At 45.1% G+C, this 21,021-nt stretch overlaps 1 protein-coding gene across 1 annotated transcript in view; it reads left to right on the top strand.

Moving 5' to 3' along the window:
* PRKAR1B (protein kinase cAMP-dependent type I regulatory subunit beta) overlaps window positions 1-21,021 on the top strand; it is a 228,040-nt gene that overhangs the window by 126,155 nt on the left and 80,864 nt on the right. The window contains exon 8 of the mRNA XM_030213206.1: window positions 2,647-2,707. Coding sequence (XP_030069066.1) covers window positions 2,647-2,707 — 61 coding nt within the window. The remainder of the gene's footprint in view (window positions 1-2,646; window positions 2,708-21,021) is intronic.

Below are 21,021 nucleotides of genomic sequence, written 5' to 3' on the forward strand. Positions count from 1 at the left end.
CATGTAACTTCTTCGAGTGTCCCCTAGTCTTTGTACTTTTGGAACAAGTAAAAAAAATCGATTTAATTCTATTCGTTATACACCACTCAAGATTTTGTAGACTTCAATCATATTTCCCTTCTTTTCCAAGCTGAAGAGCACTAAACTCTTTAGCCTTTCCTCATAGGAGAGGAGTTCCATCCCCTTTATCATTTTGGTTGCTCTTCTTTGAACCCTTTCTAATTCTGCTATATCTTTGTTGAGATACGGCGACCAGAACTGAACGCAATACTCAAGGTGCAGATGCACTATGGAGAGATACAAAGGCATTATAGTATTTTCAGTCTTATTCACTACCCCTTTCCTAATAATTCCTAGCATCCTGTTTGCTTTTTTGGCTGCCGCTGCACACTGAACAGCAGATTTCAGCGTATTATTTACAACACCACCTAGATCTTTTTCTTGAGTGCTGACCCCCAAGGTGGACCCTAGCATCAGGTAACTATGATTCAGATTATTCTTTCCAATGTGCATCACCTTGCATTTGTCCACGTTGAATTTCATCTGCCATTTGGATTCCCAGTCTTCCAGTTTCCTAAGGTCTTCCTGTAGTATTTCACATTCCGCACGTGTTTTAACAGCTTTGAATAGTTTTGTATCGTCTGCAAATTTAATCACCTCACTCGTCGTTCCGATTTCCATATCATTTATAAATATGTTAAATAGCAGCGGTCCCAGTACAGATCCCTGCGGCACTCCACTGTTCTCCCTGCTCCATTGAGAGAAATGGACCATTTAATCCTACCCTCTATTTTCTGTCCAATAACCAATTCCTAATCCACACCAGAACCTTGCCTCCTATCCCATGACTCTTTAATTTTCTCAGGAGTCTCTCATGAGGAACTTTATCAAAAGCTTTCTGAAAATCTAGATATACTACTTCAACCGGCTCACCTTTATCCAGATGTTTATTCACACCTTCAAAGAAATGAAGCAAATTGGTAAGGCAAGATAGTTCTCTTTAGTTCCTCCTCATACCCTTCCCCCCCCCCCCCCATGATTCTCCAACCTTCTGATATGTTACTAGCAGTGTCAGCGATTAAGGCATCCACTGCCTGCTGGCTCCCAAAGTTTTCTCTCTGCTGCGTCCTGCCTGCGTGGGAACAGGAAGTTGCATCAGAGGAGGTGGTATGCGGCAGTGAGAAGACTTTGTGAGCCAGCCAGCAGTTGGTGCCTCAATCACTGACGCTGTTGGTAACGTATCAGAAGATTGGAGAACTGTGTGTGTGTGTGTGTGTGTGTGTGTGGGGGGGGGGGGGGGTATGAGGAGGAACTAGAGAGAACCGTTGGCTTGGCGGGGCAGGGGGACTAGAGAGAAAATGCTGGAACCTGGAGGAGAAATGCCGGACTTCGGGGGATGTTGGGTAGAAGATCCTGAACCATATGTTTAGTGAAACTGGTGTGGCAAGCCATTTTTTGGGTGTGGTACTTGCCGCCATATAGCAGCACCTATGGAACCAGGGCTTGGGCCAGAAGTTGTCACCTGCAGCTACCTGGAGATCTTTCATCCATTTTCCAGGTTCTGAAAGAAGCCGTTATTTGTGGCCCCCAGCTAAGGGCTGAGTTGAGTGGGGATATAAAATAAGGCAAGAATCTCTAAGTAGTTATAAACTGAGAGGCTCATGGCACTGCAGTAGCAGTCAAGGCCAGTTCTAATTGAGCTGGATTCCCAGAGGACTAGCAGGAAACTGCCCAAAAATGAAAATAAAATCAGACCAGTTTCCCTGTAGGACAGGGAGGGAAAAGTCACAAGAAAAAGTTTGTGTCGCTGCTGAAAATAGGATTTGCCATCTGGCTCCAGATTTGATCAACTGGTTGATCCAGACCTGGGTTTACCCCAGTGCATGCAGGGACTTGTAGTCTTGCTTAGCTTAGGAAATGCTGTTGGGAATTTCTGTTTATAATGTGGTCAGCCCAGGGCTAGAGCAACCCCTGTTGGGTGATCTGCAGCCAGCTGACAGCCCTGAGTGAAAGAATTTAAAGATATAAAACAAAAATAAATAAGGGCGACCCAGGAATCAGATCAAAAAGAGGTAGGAAAAAAATCCATCAATTAAGTGAATTCATATTTTGAGCCATCGAGCTAAAACATTTGTAGCAAAGTTGTAATGCCGTTGTTCCATTACTACATTCCTTAATGACACCTCAATTGTTTTGCTTAACCCTGCACAATGTAATCCATAACTATGTGTAACAAATTGTATTTCCAACATTCAACTCATATTGTAAGCCACACTGAACCCGCAAAAAGGTGGGAAAATGTGGGATACAAATGCAATAAATAAAAAAATAAATAATAAAATAAATAAAAGAACCAGTAGGGAAACCCAAACTGCCAAGTTATCCATTCCAAGAGGGGGGGGGGGGGGTACTTTTTGGCTGGTCCTGGATTTCTGCCAACCTCATCCTGGTGCATTATGGGACATTCAGCACTGATTTCAATGGATGCAATCATGGACTACAAATACTACACTGCTTTTGGACGTAAGTTTGAATAAAGTGGTTTCCAGGACCAGCCAAAATGTTTCCCTTTTTGGAATGGGTAACTTGGCAGCTCTAGGAACCAAATCACAAACATTGCTGATAGACTGTTTCTTTTCCTAACAGGGGAGCACCCTGAGGAAGCGGAAGATGTATGAAGAATTCCTGAGCAAAGTCTCCATTTTGGGTCAGTTTTCTTCTCTACCTCGGCAACGGTCACTTTGTGTATGCAGATGCTGTTTAAATGTTTTATTTTCTAGCCAGTTTTGAAACAGAGGAATTGCTAGGAGGCCCAGTAATAAAAAGGCTGTTTGGAGCCGGATTGTGAAGTGGTTGTGCCTTTGGCATTATCTCATGCACATGGCACACAGTGCACTTCAGGGATCAGGGAAGGGACCCCCCAGAAGCTTAGCCGGTGGTGGGAGGCGGGGCTGGTGGTTGGGAGGCGGGGATAGTGCTGGGCAGACTTATACGGTCTGTGCCAGAGCCGGTGGTGGGAGGCAGAGATAGTGCTGGGCAGACTTATACGGTCTGTGCCAGAGCCGGTGGTGGGAGGCGGGGCTGGTGGTTGGGAGGTGGGGATAGTGCTGGGCAGACTTATACGGTCTGTGCCAGAGCCGGTGGTGGGAGGCGGGGCTGGTGGTTGGGAGGCGGGGATAGTGCTGGGCAGACTTATACGGTCTGTGTCAGAGCCGGTGGTGGGAGGCGGGGCTGGTGGTTGGGAGGCGGGGATAGTGCTGGGCAGACTTATACGGTCTGTGCCAGAGCCGGTGGTGGGAGGCGGGGCTGGTGGTTGGAAGGCGGGGATAGTGCTGGGCAGACTTATACGGTCTGTGCCAGAGCTGGTGGTGGGAGGCGGGGCTGGTGGTTGGGGGCGGGGATAGTGCTGGGCAGACTTATACGGTCTGTGCCAGAGCATGTGGTGGGAGGCGGGGCTGGTGGTTGGGAGGCGGGGATAGTGCTGGGCAGACTTATACGGTCTGTGCCCTGAAAAAGACAGGTACAAATCAAGGTAAGGTATACACAAAAAATGGCACATGTGAGTTTATCTTGTTGGGCAGACTGGGTGGACCGTGCAGGTCTTTTTCTGCCGTCATCTACTATGTTACTATGTTCTGCGTGTGGTCTTTCTTGGCAGATCTGTTTCTAACTTGTGCTGGAGACTGTCTGATGGATGCAGTTATAACAATTCAACATACATACGCTCATCACACATAGGCCTCTTCATCCTGCTCATGGAATTTGGAGGTCTACATAAGTATGGATCACATGAGCTGATATAGTGCACACCCTTTCCTACACACCCTCTAAAGCAGTTCCTCTGATGATATGCAGAGATGCTGAGTTACCCAGTTCCAGGCTGGAGATGTTGGGGTAGTCCTGGATTTCTGACTACCCCATTCTGGTGTGTTATGGGACTTGCAGCACTGATTTCAGTGGGCAGGATCAAGCACTACAAATCCCACACTGCTTTGGGATGTAAGTTCAGAACCAGGACTGGCCAAAAGGTCTCCAGTCTGGAACCGGGTAACGTTTTTTTTATTTATTTGTTGCATTTATACCCCACATTTTCCCACCTATTTGCAGGCTCAGTGTGGCTTACAAAGTATCGTAAAGGCGATTGCCATTACGGATGATAACAAATGCAAGGTTGTGTTATGGTCACAGGTAGAAGTGTATCAGGCGTCATGGGGTCGAGGGGGAAGAGGATAGTAAATTGTCCAGTACGATCATTGATTATGTTGTGTTGCTGGGTGTGGGGATTTATGTTGGATCAGTGGGAAGAGGTGGGTTTTCAATGATTTCCTGAAGTTTAGGTGGTCGTGTATTGTTTTCACTTCATGCGGGAGTCCATTCCATAGTGCATCTCTGAATCTGCATGTCGTAGTAGATCATGGGGACCCTCTCTTTGGTTTTTGCCAACTCACCCCAGATTGACCAGAAAAGGTAATCTAATCCCAAACTTGACTAAGCTCCTGAGGATCCATTCCTTCGGCATAAAGGAATCCTGTGCCGAAGGAATGGATCCTCAGGAGCTTAGTCAAGATCGGGAGGTGGGGCTGGTGGTTGGGAGGCGGGGATAGGGCTGGGCAGACTTATACGGTCTGTGCCAGAGCCAGTGGTGGGAAGCGGGACTGGTGGTTGGGAGGCGGGGATAGTGCTGGACTGACTTGTACGGTCTGTGCCAGAGCTGGTGGTTGGGAGGTGAGGATAGTGCTGGGCAGACTTATACGGTCTGTGCCAGAGCCGGTGGTTGGGAGGTGGGGCTGGTGGTTGGGAGGCGGGGATAGTGCTGGGCAGACTTATACGGTCTGTGCCAGAGCCGGTGGTGGGAGGCGGGGCTGGTGGTTGGGAGGCGGGGCTGGTGGTTGGGAGGCGGGGATAGTGCTGGGCAGACTTATACGGTCTGTGCCAGAGCCGGTGGTTGGGAGGTGGGGCTGGTGGTTGGGAGGCGGGGATAGTGCTGGGCAGACTTATACGGTCTGTGCCCTGAAGAGCACAGGTACAAATCAAGGTAGGGTATACACAAAAAGCAGCAAATATGAGTTATCTTGTTGGGCAGACTGGATGGACCGTGCAGGTCTTTTTCTGCCATCATCTACTATGTTACTATGTAATCCCGTGTTTACCTCATTGCATGCATAAACCTCTATTGATTTCACCTAGAAGGTCAGAACTACTTCCCCTATGCACTGCAGTGGGGCAAAACCCAGACTAGATCAGCCTGTTTAGTGGACCTGGGTGAGTTGGTAACCCTATCCTGACTGTGTGTGACTTCACTGAGTTGCAATCATTATGGATAGGTAATTTCACTTTTGTTGTATCCCGTGGTAGAGAGGGGGATGCTAAGTATCGTCATGCAACAATTCCAGTTGTGGTCTACTGCACCCGGAATTACTTTTCTAGAAGTTTCAGTTAATTGTTACATCCAGGGCAGTATTCCAGTATATGATGCATGATGTATTGCATATTTGGTCTGAGAAAAGCCATGACACAGTCCCTCCTGTGCACATCTATGAGCTAAACAAACTCCACAGCAGAGTTGAATGGGATTTTTTTTATCCTCAACAGCTTTTATGGCCCTGTCAGGAATTCTTTAAACCATCTGTTTAGTTTCTTGTCCTTGGGTTTTTGTTTTCCTTTGATTAATGTGATAGCCAGAAAATTTGGACAAGTTCTTGATGGCTTTCAGTAGGAAAAACAACAAGACCCTGGTTCCCTACTGATCAATCACCATTAGGAGAACAAAAAAAATCCTCCACTAAGTGGGACAGCATTAACCATTATAATGAAGTGTTGATTCTGTTGGGGGAAGTATCATCTTGTAGCATATCTGAAGGCTGCCCCCTTTTTTTAAAAAGTTGCTTTTTTGTTAGGTAAGTGGAGCAGAACACAGTGGCCCTTCTGCTTGGCTGTGAGAAGATACTGTGCTTTTACTAGGGTAGGTAGAGACAGGGTAGCTGAATGACAGAATATGAATGAACATGCACTTGAGTGACACAAAAGATTGTGTTCCCGAAATTTGCATCTCACTCTGCAGCTCCTCAGTACCTCCCTACACTCCTCCCCGGGTAAATCTCTCTTATCTGCACCCTTCTCCTCCACCGCTAACTCTAGACCGTTCCTGTTATCTTGCTGCACCATGTGCCTGGATCAGACTCCCTGAGCTGGTGCGTCAAGCGCCATCTCTGGCCATCTTCAAATCTAGGCTAAAAGCCCGCCTTTTTGATGCTGCTTTTAACTCCTAACCCTTACTCACTTGTTTAGTACCCGTATTTTATCATTCCCACCTTAGTAATTCCTTTATCTCTTATTTGTCCTGTTTGTCCTAATTAGATTGTAAGCTCTGTCGAGCAGGGACTGTCTCTTCATGTTCAAGTGTACAGCACTGCACACGTCTTGTAGCGCTATAGAAATAAGTAGTAGCAGTGGCGTACCAAGGGGGAGCGGTGGGGGCGGTCCGCCCTGGGTGCACGCCGCTGGGGGGGGGGGGGGGTGCCGCGCGCTGGTCAGCATCGTTCGTTTCCATGCTCCCTCTGCCCCAGAACAGGAAGTAACCTGTTCCGGGGCAGAGGGAGCATGGAAACAAACAACGCTGACCGGTGCGCGTCACCCCCCCCCCCAGCGGCGTGCACCCTGGGGGGGTTCTTTCGCTGGGGTGGGGGGTGTCCTTTTGCCGGGGGGGTCGCACTGCACCGGGGGGGGGGCGCTGCACCCGGGGGGCGGGGCGCATCGGCGATCCACCCCGGGTGTCAGCCCCTCTAGGAACGCCACTGAGTAGTAGTGGTAGTAATATGTCAAATGGCTTGTTCCTCAGAGATCATTTGCTGATGAAGTTCTCAGGTATTCTCTTCTTGTCTTATCTACGATGTAGTCTTGCATCTTAGATCGATTGTTTGTCAATGAAAAGTCATTATTGTCATTGATGTGCTAGCACTGTCATGCAGCATTTGTTGAATAGATGTTGTTCAGGTATGACTGTAATGCAACCTCTCTCCTCTAAAAAGATTGTTGGGTATTTTTTTAATACACCTCTTTCCTTCCCATTCTCTCTGCTGGTTGGGATCACATAGGGTCACCACCTCAATCAGGTCAATCCAGAGAGACTGACCCAATACTAGATTTGCCTGGCTGGCATTGATACTAGGGATGGGCAGCCCAAAACATTTCTTTTCTGTCTCATTTTCAGCATTGTTCATTCTGCTTGGTTTGGCTAGACTTCATTTTTGTTTTGGGGCATGTCATTAAGAGTATGCTCTCTTTCACGATAGCGGGCACATGTGCGATGGTTCACGTATGCTTGCACGATTTGCAACAAAGACATATTTTTCTGCTTGTTTTCATTTGTTAGCAACATGCAGTGACATGGGATATGTCAAATGACAGCCCATCCCTAATTGATACGGTGCCCACTTTCCTTTGTGAAATCAGAACTACAACTTCATGCATGCCTGTGACAAACCCAGGACTAGAGTGGTTTCTTTAGGCTAATCCATTCCAGCTTTAACACCACTCCATGCCACTACTGCTAATCATTTCAGTAGTGCTACTAGATATAAGCAGTGCTGCACACGTTTTATGCAGGTACTTTCTCTGTCCCTACAGGGCTCACAATCTACGTTTTTGTACCTGGGGTAATGGAGGATTAAGTGTACTATTGCGAAAGAAGGAGACACACTTTTCATCCTTCTGCTAGCTCATTTAGACGACAGTATTTTTGTTATGTACAAGTGAACTCCTGCTGATATTTGAGGACCCCCCCCCCCCCCGATGAAGATTGTATAGCCGAAACACGGACTGTGTTGGGTCTTCCTATCAGCATTGTTTGGTCTTTTGAACCAATAAACTTTTGTCTTGTTCCAGCTTGGCATTGTGTGGCATCTGCCACTCTTGTGTTGTTGCTGGGTTCTGAATTGCCCAAAATCACAATGAGCTACAGTGGGAATTGAACCCAGGTCACCATGCTCAAAGTCCACTGCACTAACCATTAGCTTCTCCTCCACACAAAGTTACATATATGACATGTAGTTTTGTGTTTAGTCTTCACAGCCCATGTCAGCTGAAAAAGGTTTCATGTACAGGTGCTCAAAAGTCAACTATGATTAAAATGGAAGCAAACAATGTTGGATCCTACACTTACCTGCTCATCTCACCAGAATGTGGAGGCCTTTGCAGGAAGAATTTCTGAGTCTGAAGCCGTTTGAACCTGAACTTACTCAGGCACACAGAAAGTGAGACCATAGTGTGGATTCACACATGAGGAAGAAACAAACCAATCAAATCATTTTATTATATTCATGGGTAGAGTGTAGAACTTAGGTCCAGAGGCTGAAAGGCATAAGAAGCTTTCAGAACCAAAGCAGGTAAAGCATTCCACTGCTCTTTCTACCTTTCTTGTCTTTTTCAAGTACCACTGTAAGTGATCGGCCTCAAAAAACATGAAGTGTTGAAAATATGTTTTCTAATGTCAAGTGACACAGGTGGGCTTCATGGCTCCAGAAGGCTTTCTAGAAGAAGCTTCCGGGGATATGTGGACATCATTCTGCACTCCACCTGATGCCTGCTACTTGAGGTTTTTTTTTCTCCATCATTGTCGTCGAAGAACCCACTTATAACATTACTGCATACAGTCACAAGAATCTTTAAACCCCTTTCAGGTCCTACCTTTCCAAGTGGTTTTGATCCCCATCAGAAAACCACATGGTAGCTCTCAGGCAAGTAATCTTAATCTGGTAGTGCCCCACAAGAGTTAGAGAAAAGGCGTACCAGAAGACACCCTGCCAAAGAGAGGCACACTGAGCAGGTCATGTTCAGCCCCATTGCACCTATGAACTTGTAGTTTATTTATTTATTTATTACATTTGTACCCCACATTTTCCCACCTATTTGCAGGCTCAATGTGGCTTACATAGTACCGTGAGGTGATAGCCACCTCCGGTGGAAAACAAATACAGAGTAATGATACTGTCAATTAGATAAATAAGTACAGACACATTAGGGAATTGTAAAGCGGGAAGTCATATAGTGTTCATAATGTTCAATACAAGTTTAGGTATCTTTGTGTTGCTGGGTTCAGGCACTTAAGTTAGGACAGTGGGGTATGCCTTTAGTGATTTCTGGAAGCTGAGGTGGTCGTACGTAGTTTTTACGGCTTTTGGAAGTGCATTCCAGAGTTGGGTGCTTATATAGGAGAAGCTGGATCCATAAATTGATTTGTACTTGAGTCCTTTGCATCTAGGGGGGCAGAGATTTAAGTATGTTCGTGAAGATCTGGTTGAATTTCTGGATGGTAGGTCTATGTCAAACATATATCCCGGGGCATCACCATAGATGATTTTGTGGACCAGGGTGCAAATTTTAAAAGTAATACGTTCTTTGATTGGGAGCCAGTGTAACTTTTCCCGAAGGGGTTTGGCGCTTTCGAATCGTGATTTTCCAAATATAAGCCTGGCTGCTGTGTTTTGAGCGGTTCAAGAAAAGCATGATTTTGAATTCATAGATATAGCGCAAAGTATAAAAATAGTAGATGATGTCAGAAAAATACATTGAACCCATTCAGTCTGCCCACTTATTTGCCTTAACTTCTAAGGTTATATCCCAGCTACCAGCCATAGAGTTGTGACCACTTGTAGGATCTCTCTTATTTTTCTCCTTTCTACTTCTCTCTTCTGGACAGATGAGCATGTAAGACCCTCTATTTAGCATTCCCACATCACTCCCTTCTCATAACAGGACCTAGAGTAACTGAGTGGGTTAAAAATTGGTTGAAAGGAAAGAGACAGAGCGTAGTGGTAAATGGAACTTGCTCTGATGATAGGGATGTTATCAGTGGAGTACTGCAGGGATTGGTCCTAGGGCTGGCGCTTTTTAACATCTTTGTGAGTGATATTGCAGAAGGGCTGTCTGCAGTGCCGTAGCGAGGGTGCCTGACACCCGGGGGGGGCGCCGCTGTGCACCCCCCCTCGGGGGCAGGGCACGGCGCCCCCCCGAAACGCACCCTACCTTTCAGCGGGGGGCAGGCGGGAGGGCCGAACCGCCCCCAGTGCACGTCACTGGGAGCTGCGTCGGCTCTCCTGCTTCCCTGCTTTCTCTGCCCCGGAACAGGAAGTAACCTGTTCCGGGGCAGAAAGAGCAGGGAACCAGCGAGCTGACACCCCCCCAGCGTGTGTACCTGGGGCGGACCGCCCCACCGCCCCCCTTCCTACGCCACTGGCTGTCTGATAAGGTTTGTCTCCTTGCGGATGATACCAAACTCTGCAACAGGGTGGACACCCCAGAGGGTGTGGATAACATGAGGAAGGACCTAGTAATGCTTGAGGAATGGTCCAATATTTGGCAACTAAGATGTAATGCTAAAAAATGCAGGGTCATGCACTTGGGTTACAAAAACCCAAGGGAACAGTACAATATAGGGGGTGAAGTGCTTCTGTGTACAAAGGCAGAGCGGAACTTGGGGGTGATTGTGTCTGATGACCTTAAAGGTTTCCAAACAGGTTGAAAAAGCGATGGTCATAGCCAGAAGGATGCTTGGGTGCATAAAGAGAGGGATGACTAGCAGGAGCATCTAGAGTACTGTATGCAATTCTGGAGACTGCACCTAAGGAAAGATATAAACAGGATGGAGTCGGTCCAGAGGGCAGCTACAAAATTGATAAGCATTTTTGGACATAAAACATGTAGGGACAGGCTTATGAACTTCAAGAGAGGAGGGAGAGAGGAGATATGATAGAGATGTTTAAATATCTCAAGGGCATTAATGTACAGGTGAACCTTTTTTAAATGAAGGAAAACTCTGGAACGAGGGGGCATACAATTAAGTTAAGAGGAAACAGGCTTAGGAGGAATCTAAGAAAGTATTCATTCACGGAAAGAGTGGTGGAAGCATGGAATGGCCTCGCGGTGGAGGTCATGGAGATGAGGACTATGTCAGAATTTAAGAAAGCGTGGAACAAGTATGTGGGATCCCTTAGGAAAAGGAAGAGTTAGTGGTTATGGAGGATGGGCAAACTGGATGGGCCATTTGGCCTTTATCTGCCATCATGTTTCTGTGTTTCTATGTATTCTATAAAGGGTAATTTACATGTCCAGGTTGCCACTCACAGAGATAAATGACAAGAATACTGCTATTTACATGTGTTCTTCCAACCTAAAAGTAGGCAACACCTTATAAAATCCCACGTCCCCCTCTCCCTCCCCATATGCAATTTTTCACTCTTTCAAAAAAGTACAAAGACCAGGGGGCGCTCAATGAAATTACATGGAAATACTTTTAAAACAAATAGGAGGAAATATTTTTTTCAATCAACGAATAGTTAAGCTCTGGAACTCATTGCCAGAGGACGTGGTAAGAGTGGTTAGTGTATCTCGGTTTAAAAAAAGTTTTGGATAAGTTCCTGGAGGAAATGTCCATAGTCTGTTTTCAGAGGACATGGGGGAAGCCACTGCTTGCCCCAGGATTGGCAGCATGGAATGTTGCTACTATTTGAGATTCTGAATGGAATCTTGCTACTCTCTAGGGTTCTACATGGAATCTTAGTACTCTTTGGAGTTCTACATGGAATGCTGCTACTATTTGGGTTTCTGCCAGGTTCTTGTGACCTGGATTGGCCACTGTTGGAAGCAGGATACTGGGCTAGATGGGCCATTTGTCTGACCCAGTAAGGCTATTCTTATGTTCTTATGCCATGTTATATGTTCACCTTCTCTTTGTTTTTTTTGCAAATAAGAATGTTCTCTGCTTTACTCATGCCTTCGTAAAGTATGTTGCTGTTTTTGCCTCCATCACCTGCTCTGATGTAGCTTATATGTAAATGCCTGGAGTCCATCTTGGTAACTGTAATGAGAGCTTCAGAAAGAGCAGAGGTTTTTCCAACACAGGCTAGTCCTAAAACAGGATGGCAATAACAAACCAAAAGTTACTTTAACTGGTGAGTAGGGCTTATGCTTCCCGGTATACTTGACTGGTTGGTTCTGCTAGAGTGCTCCAGTAGGTGGTTTAATGTTAGGTTTCACTTGAAGCCCATGATTTCTGAAGACAGCTCCAGTTTTAGCAGAGAATTCACAGCACAGCTACAATTAGGTCTGAGGCCTAGCTGTGCCTTTTATTAGACCAATGTTGAAGAATCCTAAGATGACGCAGGACACGAACATTTGAGGCCACAGACATCCCGTCTTCTCTTGTAGGGTACAGTTAGGTCTGGACACTTAAGGTGGTAGCCAGCTAGCTGCCCAGGGCTCTTGTTTTTTTCTTTGGCTGTAGTCTCACGTTCCCAACACGATCAGCATTTGCTGGAAGGACGATCCTTTTTCCTTCTGCGGAACTGTTGCATCCGAATGCTTAATCAGGATAAGAAACGTTTTGCAATACATTTTATGTTTAAATCTTGTTTATTTGCACGATTGAAAAACATAACTTTGCAAAACACATAGAGTCCATACTCACTGTTCATCAATGCAACATACATCCACTTCAGATCCCTCATCCCGTAATCAATTGTCCCACTGTCTCTTCCCAATGTTTCTATGTTGATGTCCCATTTAGGGTTACCATTCGTCCGGATTTCCCCGGCATGTCCTCTTTTTGAGGGCATGTCCGGGGCGTCCGGCGGTTTTGCCTGCACCCACGTTTGTCCGGATTTCTGGACAAACGTCGGCGCGGGTGCGGGCAGGCGCGTGCGTGTGGGCAAGCGATCGGCGCCGTGGTAACCCTACTCCCGTCCCCTCCCCTTCCTTACCATGTTCCCTGGTGGTCTAGTGACGTCTTCGAGGCAGGAAAGAGCCCCCTCTTTCCTGCCTGGAGCGCTGCCTCCCCTGTCTATCATCCTCCTCGGTCTGGCTGGGGATTCAAAATGGCCGCCGAGAGTTGAACTCTCGCGAGGCCACTTCAACTCTCGGTGGCCATTTTGAATCTCCAGCCAGACCGAGGAGGATGCAGCAGGCAAGGACAGGCAGCGCTCCGGGCAGGAAAGAGGGGGCTCTTTCCTGCCCCAAAGAGAAGACCCTACTAGACCACCAGGGCTAGATAGTAAGTGAGGGGGGGAACCATGTGACGGGGGGCGGGGAATAGAGGGGCGGAACGAGGACCCGAAGGGGGCGTGGCGGGGGCGGGGTAGGGGCGTGGCAGGGGCGGGGTATGAGGCGTGGCGGGGGCGGGGTAGGGGGCGTGACATGTGTCCTCTTTTTCAGAGGACACAAAATGGTAACCCTAGTCCCATTGTTATATTCCTAATGATATTCGAATGTCTCGCACAACTCTGCACAATGTATTCCATATCCAAGTTGTTACAAATGTATTTCTACTATTCATATCTTATTGTAAGCCACACTGAGCCCGCAAAAAGGTGGGAAAATGTGGGATACAAATGCAATAAATAAATAAATAAATTTAAACGAGCTTGTACATTTGCAATTATCTGTTTAACAACAACATCCATGTACATTTTACTTTTCCCCCCTCCCCCCAACTCTAATGCTCCTCTAAACACTACTATCTTAACATCATGAGCCTTGTTACCAAAAGTGTAAAGCTTTTAACACAGTGCCAAGCTATGAAAGAGCCTATAAAGTGATCTGCATAGCGTCCTTGTCAACATGCACGGTGTTCTCTTGCCTGAGGTGCCTGTCATCTAGTGCCGAAGCTGTTGTGGGCCCTTACTCTTGTGACCCTTCGCCTAAGATTGGCACCTCCGACAAACAGCTTCAAGTTACTGGTGAATTACTCCTCAGGTCTAGCCGATTGCAATACATTTTAAACAGACACGGAAGGAATTTTTTTTCTTAATTTAAACATAAAGGTTAATAGAAGTGTGTTTTAATATTTTTATTGGAGGAACTTGTCGATAAGCAGAACACGAATGAAAAATGTAAAAATGCTTAAAAGTAGTGGTCTCCCATTATGTAATGCAAATATTAACATAAACCTATGTGGAGAGGTAAGCCGTGAATTGTACAAAATGAATCAGCCTCGTGGATTCTCATTCACTTACATTAGGTCAGCAGTAACTGTTAGTCTAATAGACATTACCTCTGAAGATTAAAATGTGTTGAAGCATTAAAGTCTAATAGCTTTAACTCTTCCTAGATTTTTAAAGTGTTTAGCAGTATTACATTAATTGGAATTATTTGCATAAGAAAGTCTGTTTCTTCAGTGGTGACCTGGTTGTTGGGGAAACTTTGCAACCTAGTCAACTTGACAGCTTAAGGAGCATAAAGGGGCTCATTTTTGAAACAGAAAAATGTCCAAAAAGTGGCACAAAGCAGCAGATAGACTCTTTTTTTTTTTTTTTTGCCAAAACGTCCAAATCGCTATTTTCAAAACCCATTTTAAAGGTTCTTTTGCAGTGCATCCAAATGACAAGAGGGCGTGTCAAGGACATGTTGGGGGTGGGATTTGGGTGTTCCCAAAATTTGGACATTTTTCTGTCATAATGGAACAAAGCAAAAATGTCCAGGGCTATAAGTTAGACGTTTTGGTCTAGACTTGTTTCAATGACAATAAGTCACAAAAGGTGCCTTAAATGACCAAATGACCACTGGAGGGATTAAGGCATGACCCCCCCCCCCCCCCCCACTCCCCAAAGATGTGAAAGAAACAGTACATACCAGTCTCTATGACAGCTTCAGATGTTATGGTCAGGCCTAATCGAGCAATAAGCAGGTCCAAAGAGTAGCCTAGTGGTCAATGCAGTGTACTTTAGAGAAGGGACCCTAGGTCCATATCCCAATCTAACTGTTACACTTGTGGTGGAAAGTGTTAGGCCTCTAAAATCTAACAAAAACCCACTTTACCCACATATAGGTGACACCTGCAGCCATAAGGGCTATTGTAGTGGTATACAGATGGGTACAACTGGTTTTTGGTGGGTTTTGGAGGGCTCACTATATAATATAAGAGGGTAATGGTGAGATGTGTACCTGGGACTTTTTATGTGAAGTCCACTTCAATGCCCCCTAGGGTGCCCCACTGCTCTGCTGGCATGTTTGTGTGGCCAGTCTACTAAGATACCACCAGTTTTGAGGTGGCTCAAGGGCTTTCCACGTTGGGCCCCTCCCCCCCGGACTTGATCAAATCCAACTGCCAGCGGACACCACCCAACCTGACCTGACTTCAGATTCACCCCCACCCTCACCAACAGGACACAATCCAACTGTCTCCCACCACAGGATCCAACCTAACTTAATCTACTACCCCCTGACGGTAGCTGACCTGAGCACCCCTCCATCGACAATCCACAGTGATCTAGTGACTCCCACCCCAACCCCGACATTTAGAAAAAAAAAGTACCCCTAGTGGTCTAGTGTGGCGTTTCTGACACATTTTGCAGATTGGCTGAGGAATTCTGTGGACAGGAACTCTCCCCCCTCCCACTATTTGTCCCCTCCCTGCTCAACTTAGAAAAGATGCCTGAGCTGTCAGGGATCGCAAGCTCCTCCAGCTGAAGAGCTCTTCCTGATGGTGCTGAAAACGCTGGTTTTTCGCCTTGGCAGTCTGTGGCAGCTCCCTGAGCTGCTAACGCGTGACTCATGCTTAATTTTTACGCATACGCTGAAAACTGAGCTTGTGCAGGTGCTGTTGTCGGTGGCTCGGATTCCTGCCACAGACTGCCAGGGTGGACAGCAGTGTTTTCAGTGCCATTGGGGGAGGTCTTCAGCTGGTGGGGCTTAGAATCCCCGCCATCTATCTCTAAAAGTTTACTTGTTTTGCACAGACCACAGAAGCTCTGTTGAGCAGGGACTGTCTTTTTCATGTTGATTTGTACAGCGCTGCGTAAGTCTAGTAGCGCTATAGAAATGTTTAATAGTAGTAGTAGACTGGCAATTGGAAAACGCTAGTCTAGTTTACTCCTCCCTTCCCTGAACCCTCTCAGACCTGCCCCCTTGCACTTGTCAGGCAACAGTGATGCATTGTGATGCATCGCTAGGAGTCAGCCAACCAAATAAGGTATGACCCCCTCATTATTATCCCCTTTCTGTTTTATTTGAACCAAGGAAACAGAGACTATGAGGACAGAAAAGGAACATAAGTTGCATCCAGTCCAAACAGTTTACCTTCTGCAGTGATACAGAAAGGAATGACAGGTTTAGGAGGGCTTTTTGCCACTTAGGCACCACTCCCCTTCTTTCTCCATGGGACATGTAACTGTACCATCTAATGGGGTGCTGTGACTTGGATTTGCTGCAACATTAATCAACCCTCAGAAATTTGCTGCAGCTAGAATTTTGCTGGGAAGTGGCCTAATGGTAAGAGCAATGGATGGAGAACCAGGGAAGCCAGGGTTCAAATCATGCTTATACCACTGGCACTACTTGTGACCTTGAGCAAGTTACAACAGGGCGCACAACACGGGAAATTTTTGCTTTACCTTTCCTATTTTATATTGTATTTCTTTTAGGGGCTCTTTTACCAAACCGAGGTAGAAAGTGGCCTTAGCATGTGCTTACACAGGTCATTCCCACGTGCTAAGGCCTCTTCTACTACATGGGTAAAATGGCTGAATTTCAGATTTTTTTCCATTAATGGTCTCACTCTAATTTTCCTATTAACCGGGGGCCATTAGCATGTGAGTCTCTATCGCTGCCCAACTTGTAGGTGGTAAGGGCTCATGCGCTAATTATAACACCAATCAGTTAGTGCATGCCTACTCTATGCCCCCATCACTAAATTCTGTTTTTTTTAGTGCATTTTCTGTTGCCAAAATTACCATGGGACACCTGAGCGGTAAGGCATTTTAAGCTGTGGTAAGCACACGTATGTACATAAGTATTGCCATACTAGGACAGACCAAAGGTCCATCAAGCCCAGCATCCTGTTTCCAACAGTGGCCAATCCAGGTCACAAGTACCTGGCTAGACCCCCAAAAAAGTACAAAACATTTTATGCTGCTTATCCAAGAAATATTTTCCCCAAGTCCAATTTAGTAATTGTCTATGGACTTTTCCTTTAGGAAGCCATCCAAACCCTTTTTAAACTGTGCTAAGCTAACCGCCTTTACCACATTCTCTGGCAACGAATTCCAAAGTTTAATTACAGGTTGAGTGAAGAAAGATTTTCTCCGATTCTTTTTAAATTTACTACTTTGTAGCTTCATCGCTTGCCCCTAATCCTAGTATTTTTGGAAAGTGTAAACAGACGCTTCATGTCTACCCGTTCCACTGCACTCCACTCATTATTTTATAGAGATCTATCTTATCTCCCCTCAGCCATCTTTTCCCCAAGCTAAAGAGCCCTAGCCACTTTAACCTTTCCTTATGTAGGGACCCTGTGTTCCAATATTTGCATACTTCTTCCTGTGGGTGTAGTTTTCAGTATTATATAAATGTCTATCAGGGATGTCTAGGGAGAATCATGGAGGAAGCGTGTGAAAAAGAGGTTCACTTTCAGGTGGACCGGCTTTCTGAGGGCAGGGAAGGTTAGAGGGAAAGGAGGCCAGTCAGTGTCCTAGACTAGTTGCCCAGAAGAAACCTCCAGTGTCATTATATACTAAAAGATTAAGCAGTACAACCATGTTGCCATCTGAGGTGAGTAGAATGACCCTGAGGGATTGAAAGGTTCCAAGTGCAAAAGGAAAGTTTAAACACAAACAGAAGAAAAACCTTCCACTGAGGGAAAGCACCAGGCATCAAACAGTAGAGGAGAAAAAGAAGAGGACCCTCTCGCAGACAGTGTCCAGGAAACATCTATATTTAACAACAATCTTCAAAATCAAAATAGGGGACCTGACATGACTCGTGTTTTGGCCCTACTGGCCTGCATCAGGGGTCTAAAATTTTTAAACAAACAAACAAACAAATAAATAAATAAATAATACACATAAAAATCATAATCAATAAAAATAAATAATGCATAAATAAATCAAAGAAAGAAGTATAAATGATACATACCTAGGAATTTATCATGTCACACATATTTGTTTTGTTACATTTGTACTCCGTGCTTTCCCACTCATGGCAGGCTCAATGCGGCTTACATATTGTATACAGGTACTTATTTGTACCTGGGGCAATGGAGGGTTAAGTGACTTGCCCAGAGTCACAAGGAGCTGCTTGTGCCTGAAGTGGGAATTGAACTCAGTTCCTCAGGACCAGAGTCCACCACCCTAACCACTAGGCCACTCCTAGACAAATCAGGAAACAGTCTCCTATAAACAATCTAAACGTTGTATGCAAAATGTAAATAAACATTAAAATAATATATGTTACAAATGTATATAAGTTAGTATGTCATAAGTATATAAGTAATGCCACACTAGGTAAAGACCAAAGGTCCATCGAGCCCAGCATCCTGTCCACGACAGCGGCCAATCCAGGCCAAGGGCACCTGGCGAGCTTCCCAAACGTACAAACATTCTATACATGTTATTCCTGGAATTGTGGAATAGGAAGTCCCATCTCTGTTTTAGGGACTAGTGAGGTCTTGGGGGCCCAGGAGGCTGAAGGGATCTTAGGAGGGGCATTTGTGAGTGTGTTCTATTGGGCTGTACTTCTGGGAAAAATAAAGTAACTTTTTAAAACTTTATATTTCAGATCAGTTAACTTTAGTTCGATTGGAAAAAGACTGGTATGTGAGAAATTTTATTTGCTGGACAACAGTACTATCATGATTCTGAAGGACTTTCCCCAGGACCAGACAACCCTCTGGGCTGTGTTTGAGTTTCTCCAGTTCTCAGCAGCACCTGAGCGTGTGCCCCTTTCTCTAGCGTGGATCAGAGGGCGGGGGGTTACATGTACTTTCCCCTTGAAAATTGTCAAGAGTTACAAGGAACCCGGGGACTTCGCATTTGTGGTTTTCTGCGGCAGGTTTTGGACAGGAGATGAGGTGCCTAGAATGGAAAATCAATCTCCGTGTACTGTTTCCCAACCCCATCCAAAGCCTGCCCTCGGGACTGCCTCCCCAACCTGTGGCTAAAAGCATGCATGTTGTGAAACCACCGGCATACTTTCACCCACTCTGAGGCATACAATTTTCAAACAATTTAGGCATGTTAATCCATGTCCTCATTATAGCTCCAGAGTTCTCTTTTTCATGGAAATGCTCTAAATATTTCACTGGAAAATTCTTCTGTAATGATGCACCTTGTTATAGGGTGCCTTAATAGAGATAGGTGTTATTCTGATTAATTTTAAGCTAACTAACTTTAAATACTGTAATTTACCTGAAGTGCCTAAACTTGAGATTAAAGGGAAATGTAATTGTAAGATCCAGCAGGTTCTGATTCCGCTTAAAGTGATACACAAGTATTTTCTTTTTTGATGCACAGCTTTTTATGTTTATATTTACGGTAGACCTTGATATAGCTGCCTTCTGACAGAGCAGTTAAAAAAATTAAAGCAAGAAACTTAAAAGAATTGAAACTACAAATGTTGACAGGTAAGAGCAGGAGGAAACGGAGAAGACAGAGCTAGGTCTCCTGTGTTCGGTGTTCCAGGGGACTCCCAAAAGCTTGAGAAAACAAATGGGCTTTCATTAAAGCCCTAAACTTCAAATATGGTTGTTCTGCACATAAGGTAATAGGGAGAATGTTCTATAGGGTAGGTGCCATGAAGAAAAAGGCCGAATGTTGTGCCGATTCAAGCTGAGCATGGTAGACAGATGGAATGGAAAGGGGCTTTTCCGCAGCCAGTGCTGGACCAGCATATAAAAGACAATCAGGGAGGCAAGATAAGGTGGAACTCCTGTGGAAAGGGCTCTTGCTCTGTGTCTTCCCCCATCTCCTTGCTATTATCTCATTTCTGTACTATTTGCATCCTATAAACAGAGAATATGAGGGCAGATAACAAACATAAGGTGTATCTAGTCTGTATAGTTTCCATTCTGTTGAAATGCCAAAAGGAGTGACAGGTTTAGGGGGGGCTTTTTGCCACTCTTAGGCACCACTTCCCTTCTTGCTAAATTTGATTTCTCCGTGCATGGGTGTAGTTTGTTTCATTTGGGGGGGACGGGGCAAAGGGTGGCATGTGGCACATTAGCATATTCATTTGCATACATGCATCCATACATATTCATTATTCAAAAAATAAAAAGACACAACAAACTGATTAGGAAGCCACTATATCAAAACAGTGAACACACACACATATAGATAGATAGATAGATAGATAGATAGATAGATAGATAGATAGATAGATAGATAGATAGATAGATAGATAGATAGATAGATAATTTTTAAAACTAGAAATTAGCCAGCAATGGTATATTGTAGACAATACACTGATCTTCTGCCCAGTGTGTGGCGGTAGCCAAAAAGCAAACAGGATGCTAGGAATTATTAGGAAAAGGATGGTAAATAAGACCGAGAATACTATAATGTCTCTGCATCGCTTTATGGTGCGACCTCACCTTGCATATTGCTTTCAGTTCTGGTTGCCGTATCTCATAAAGATATAGTGAAATTAGAAAAGGTTCAAAGAAGAGCGACCAGAATGATAAAGGGGATGGAACTCCTCCCATATGAAGAAAGGCTAAAGAGGTTAGGGCTCTTCAGCTGGGAAAAGAGACGGCTGAGGGGAGATATGATTGAGGTCTACAAAATCCTGAGTGGTGTAGAAAGAGCAGAAGTGAATCGATTTTTGACTCTTTCAAAAAGTACAAAGACTAGGGGACACTCAATGAAGTTACATGGAAATACTTTTAAAACAAATAGGAGGAAATATTTTTTCAGTCAACAAATAGTTAAACTCTGGAACTCTTTGCTGGAGGATGTAGTAACAGTGGTTAGCATATCTGGGTTTAAAAAAGGTTCTAGTATGAAAATATGGAAATGTACTACAAACATTGATTGGAAAGAGATAGTCAATAATCAAGTGAATAGTGGTATCAGATTATGAGGAGAGAAAGAAAGAGAACCCCAGTCTTCAGAAGGGCCAAAGGTAGGAGCGAGAATGTGTCTGGGTCCAATAACATTTAGTTGTGGAATGCGTCACAGAATTTAAAAAAGTTTTTAATTCTAGTTTGAAGGTTGAATGAGAAGATTCTAGTCTCAGATGATATTGACAGGGAATTCC

The sequence above is a fragment of the Microcaecilia unicolor genome, chromosome 8 (genome assembly GCF_901765095.1).
Source record: "Microcaecilia unicolor chromosome 8, aMicUni1.1, whole genome shotgun sequence".
NCBI classification, from domain to species: domain Eukaryota; kingdom Metazoa; phylum Chordata; class Amphibia; order Gymnophiona; family Siphonopidae; genus Microcaecilia; species Microcaecilia unicolor.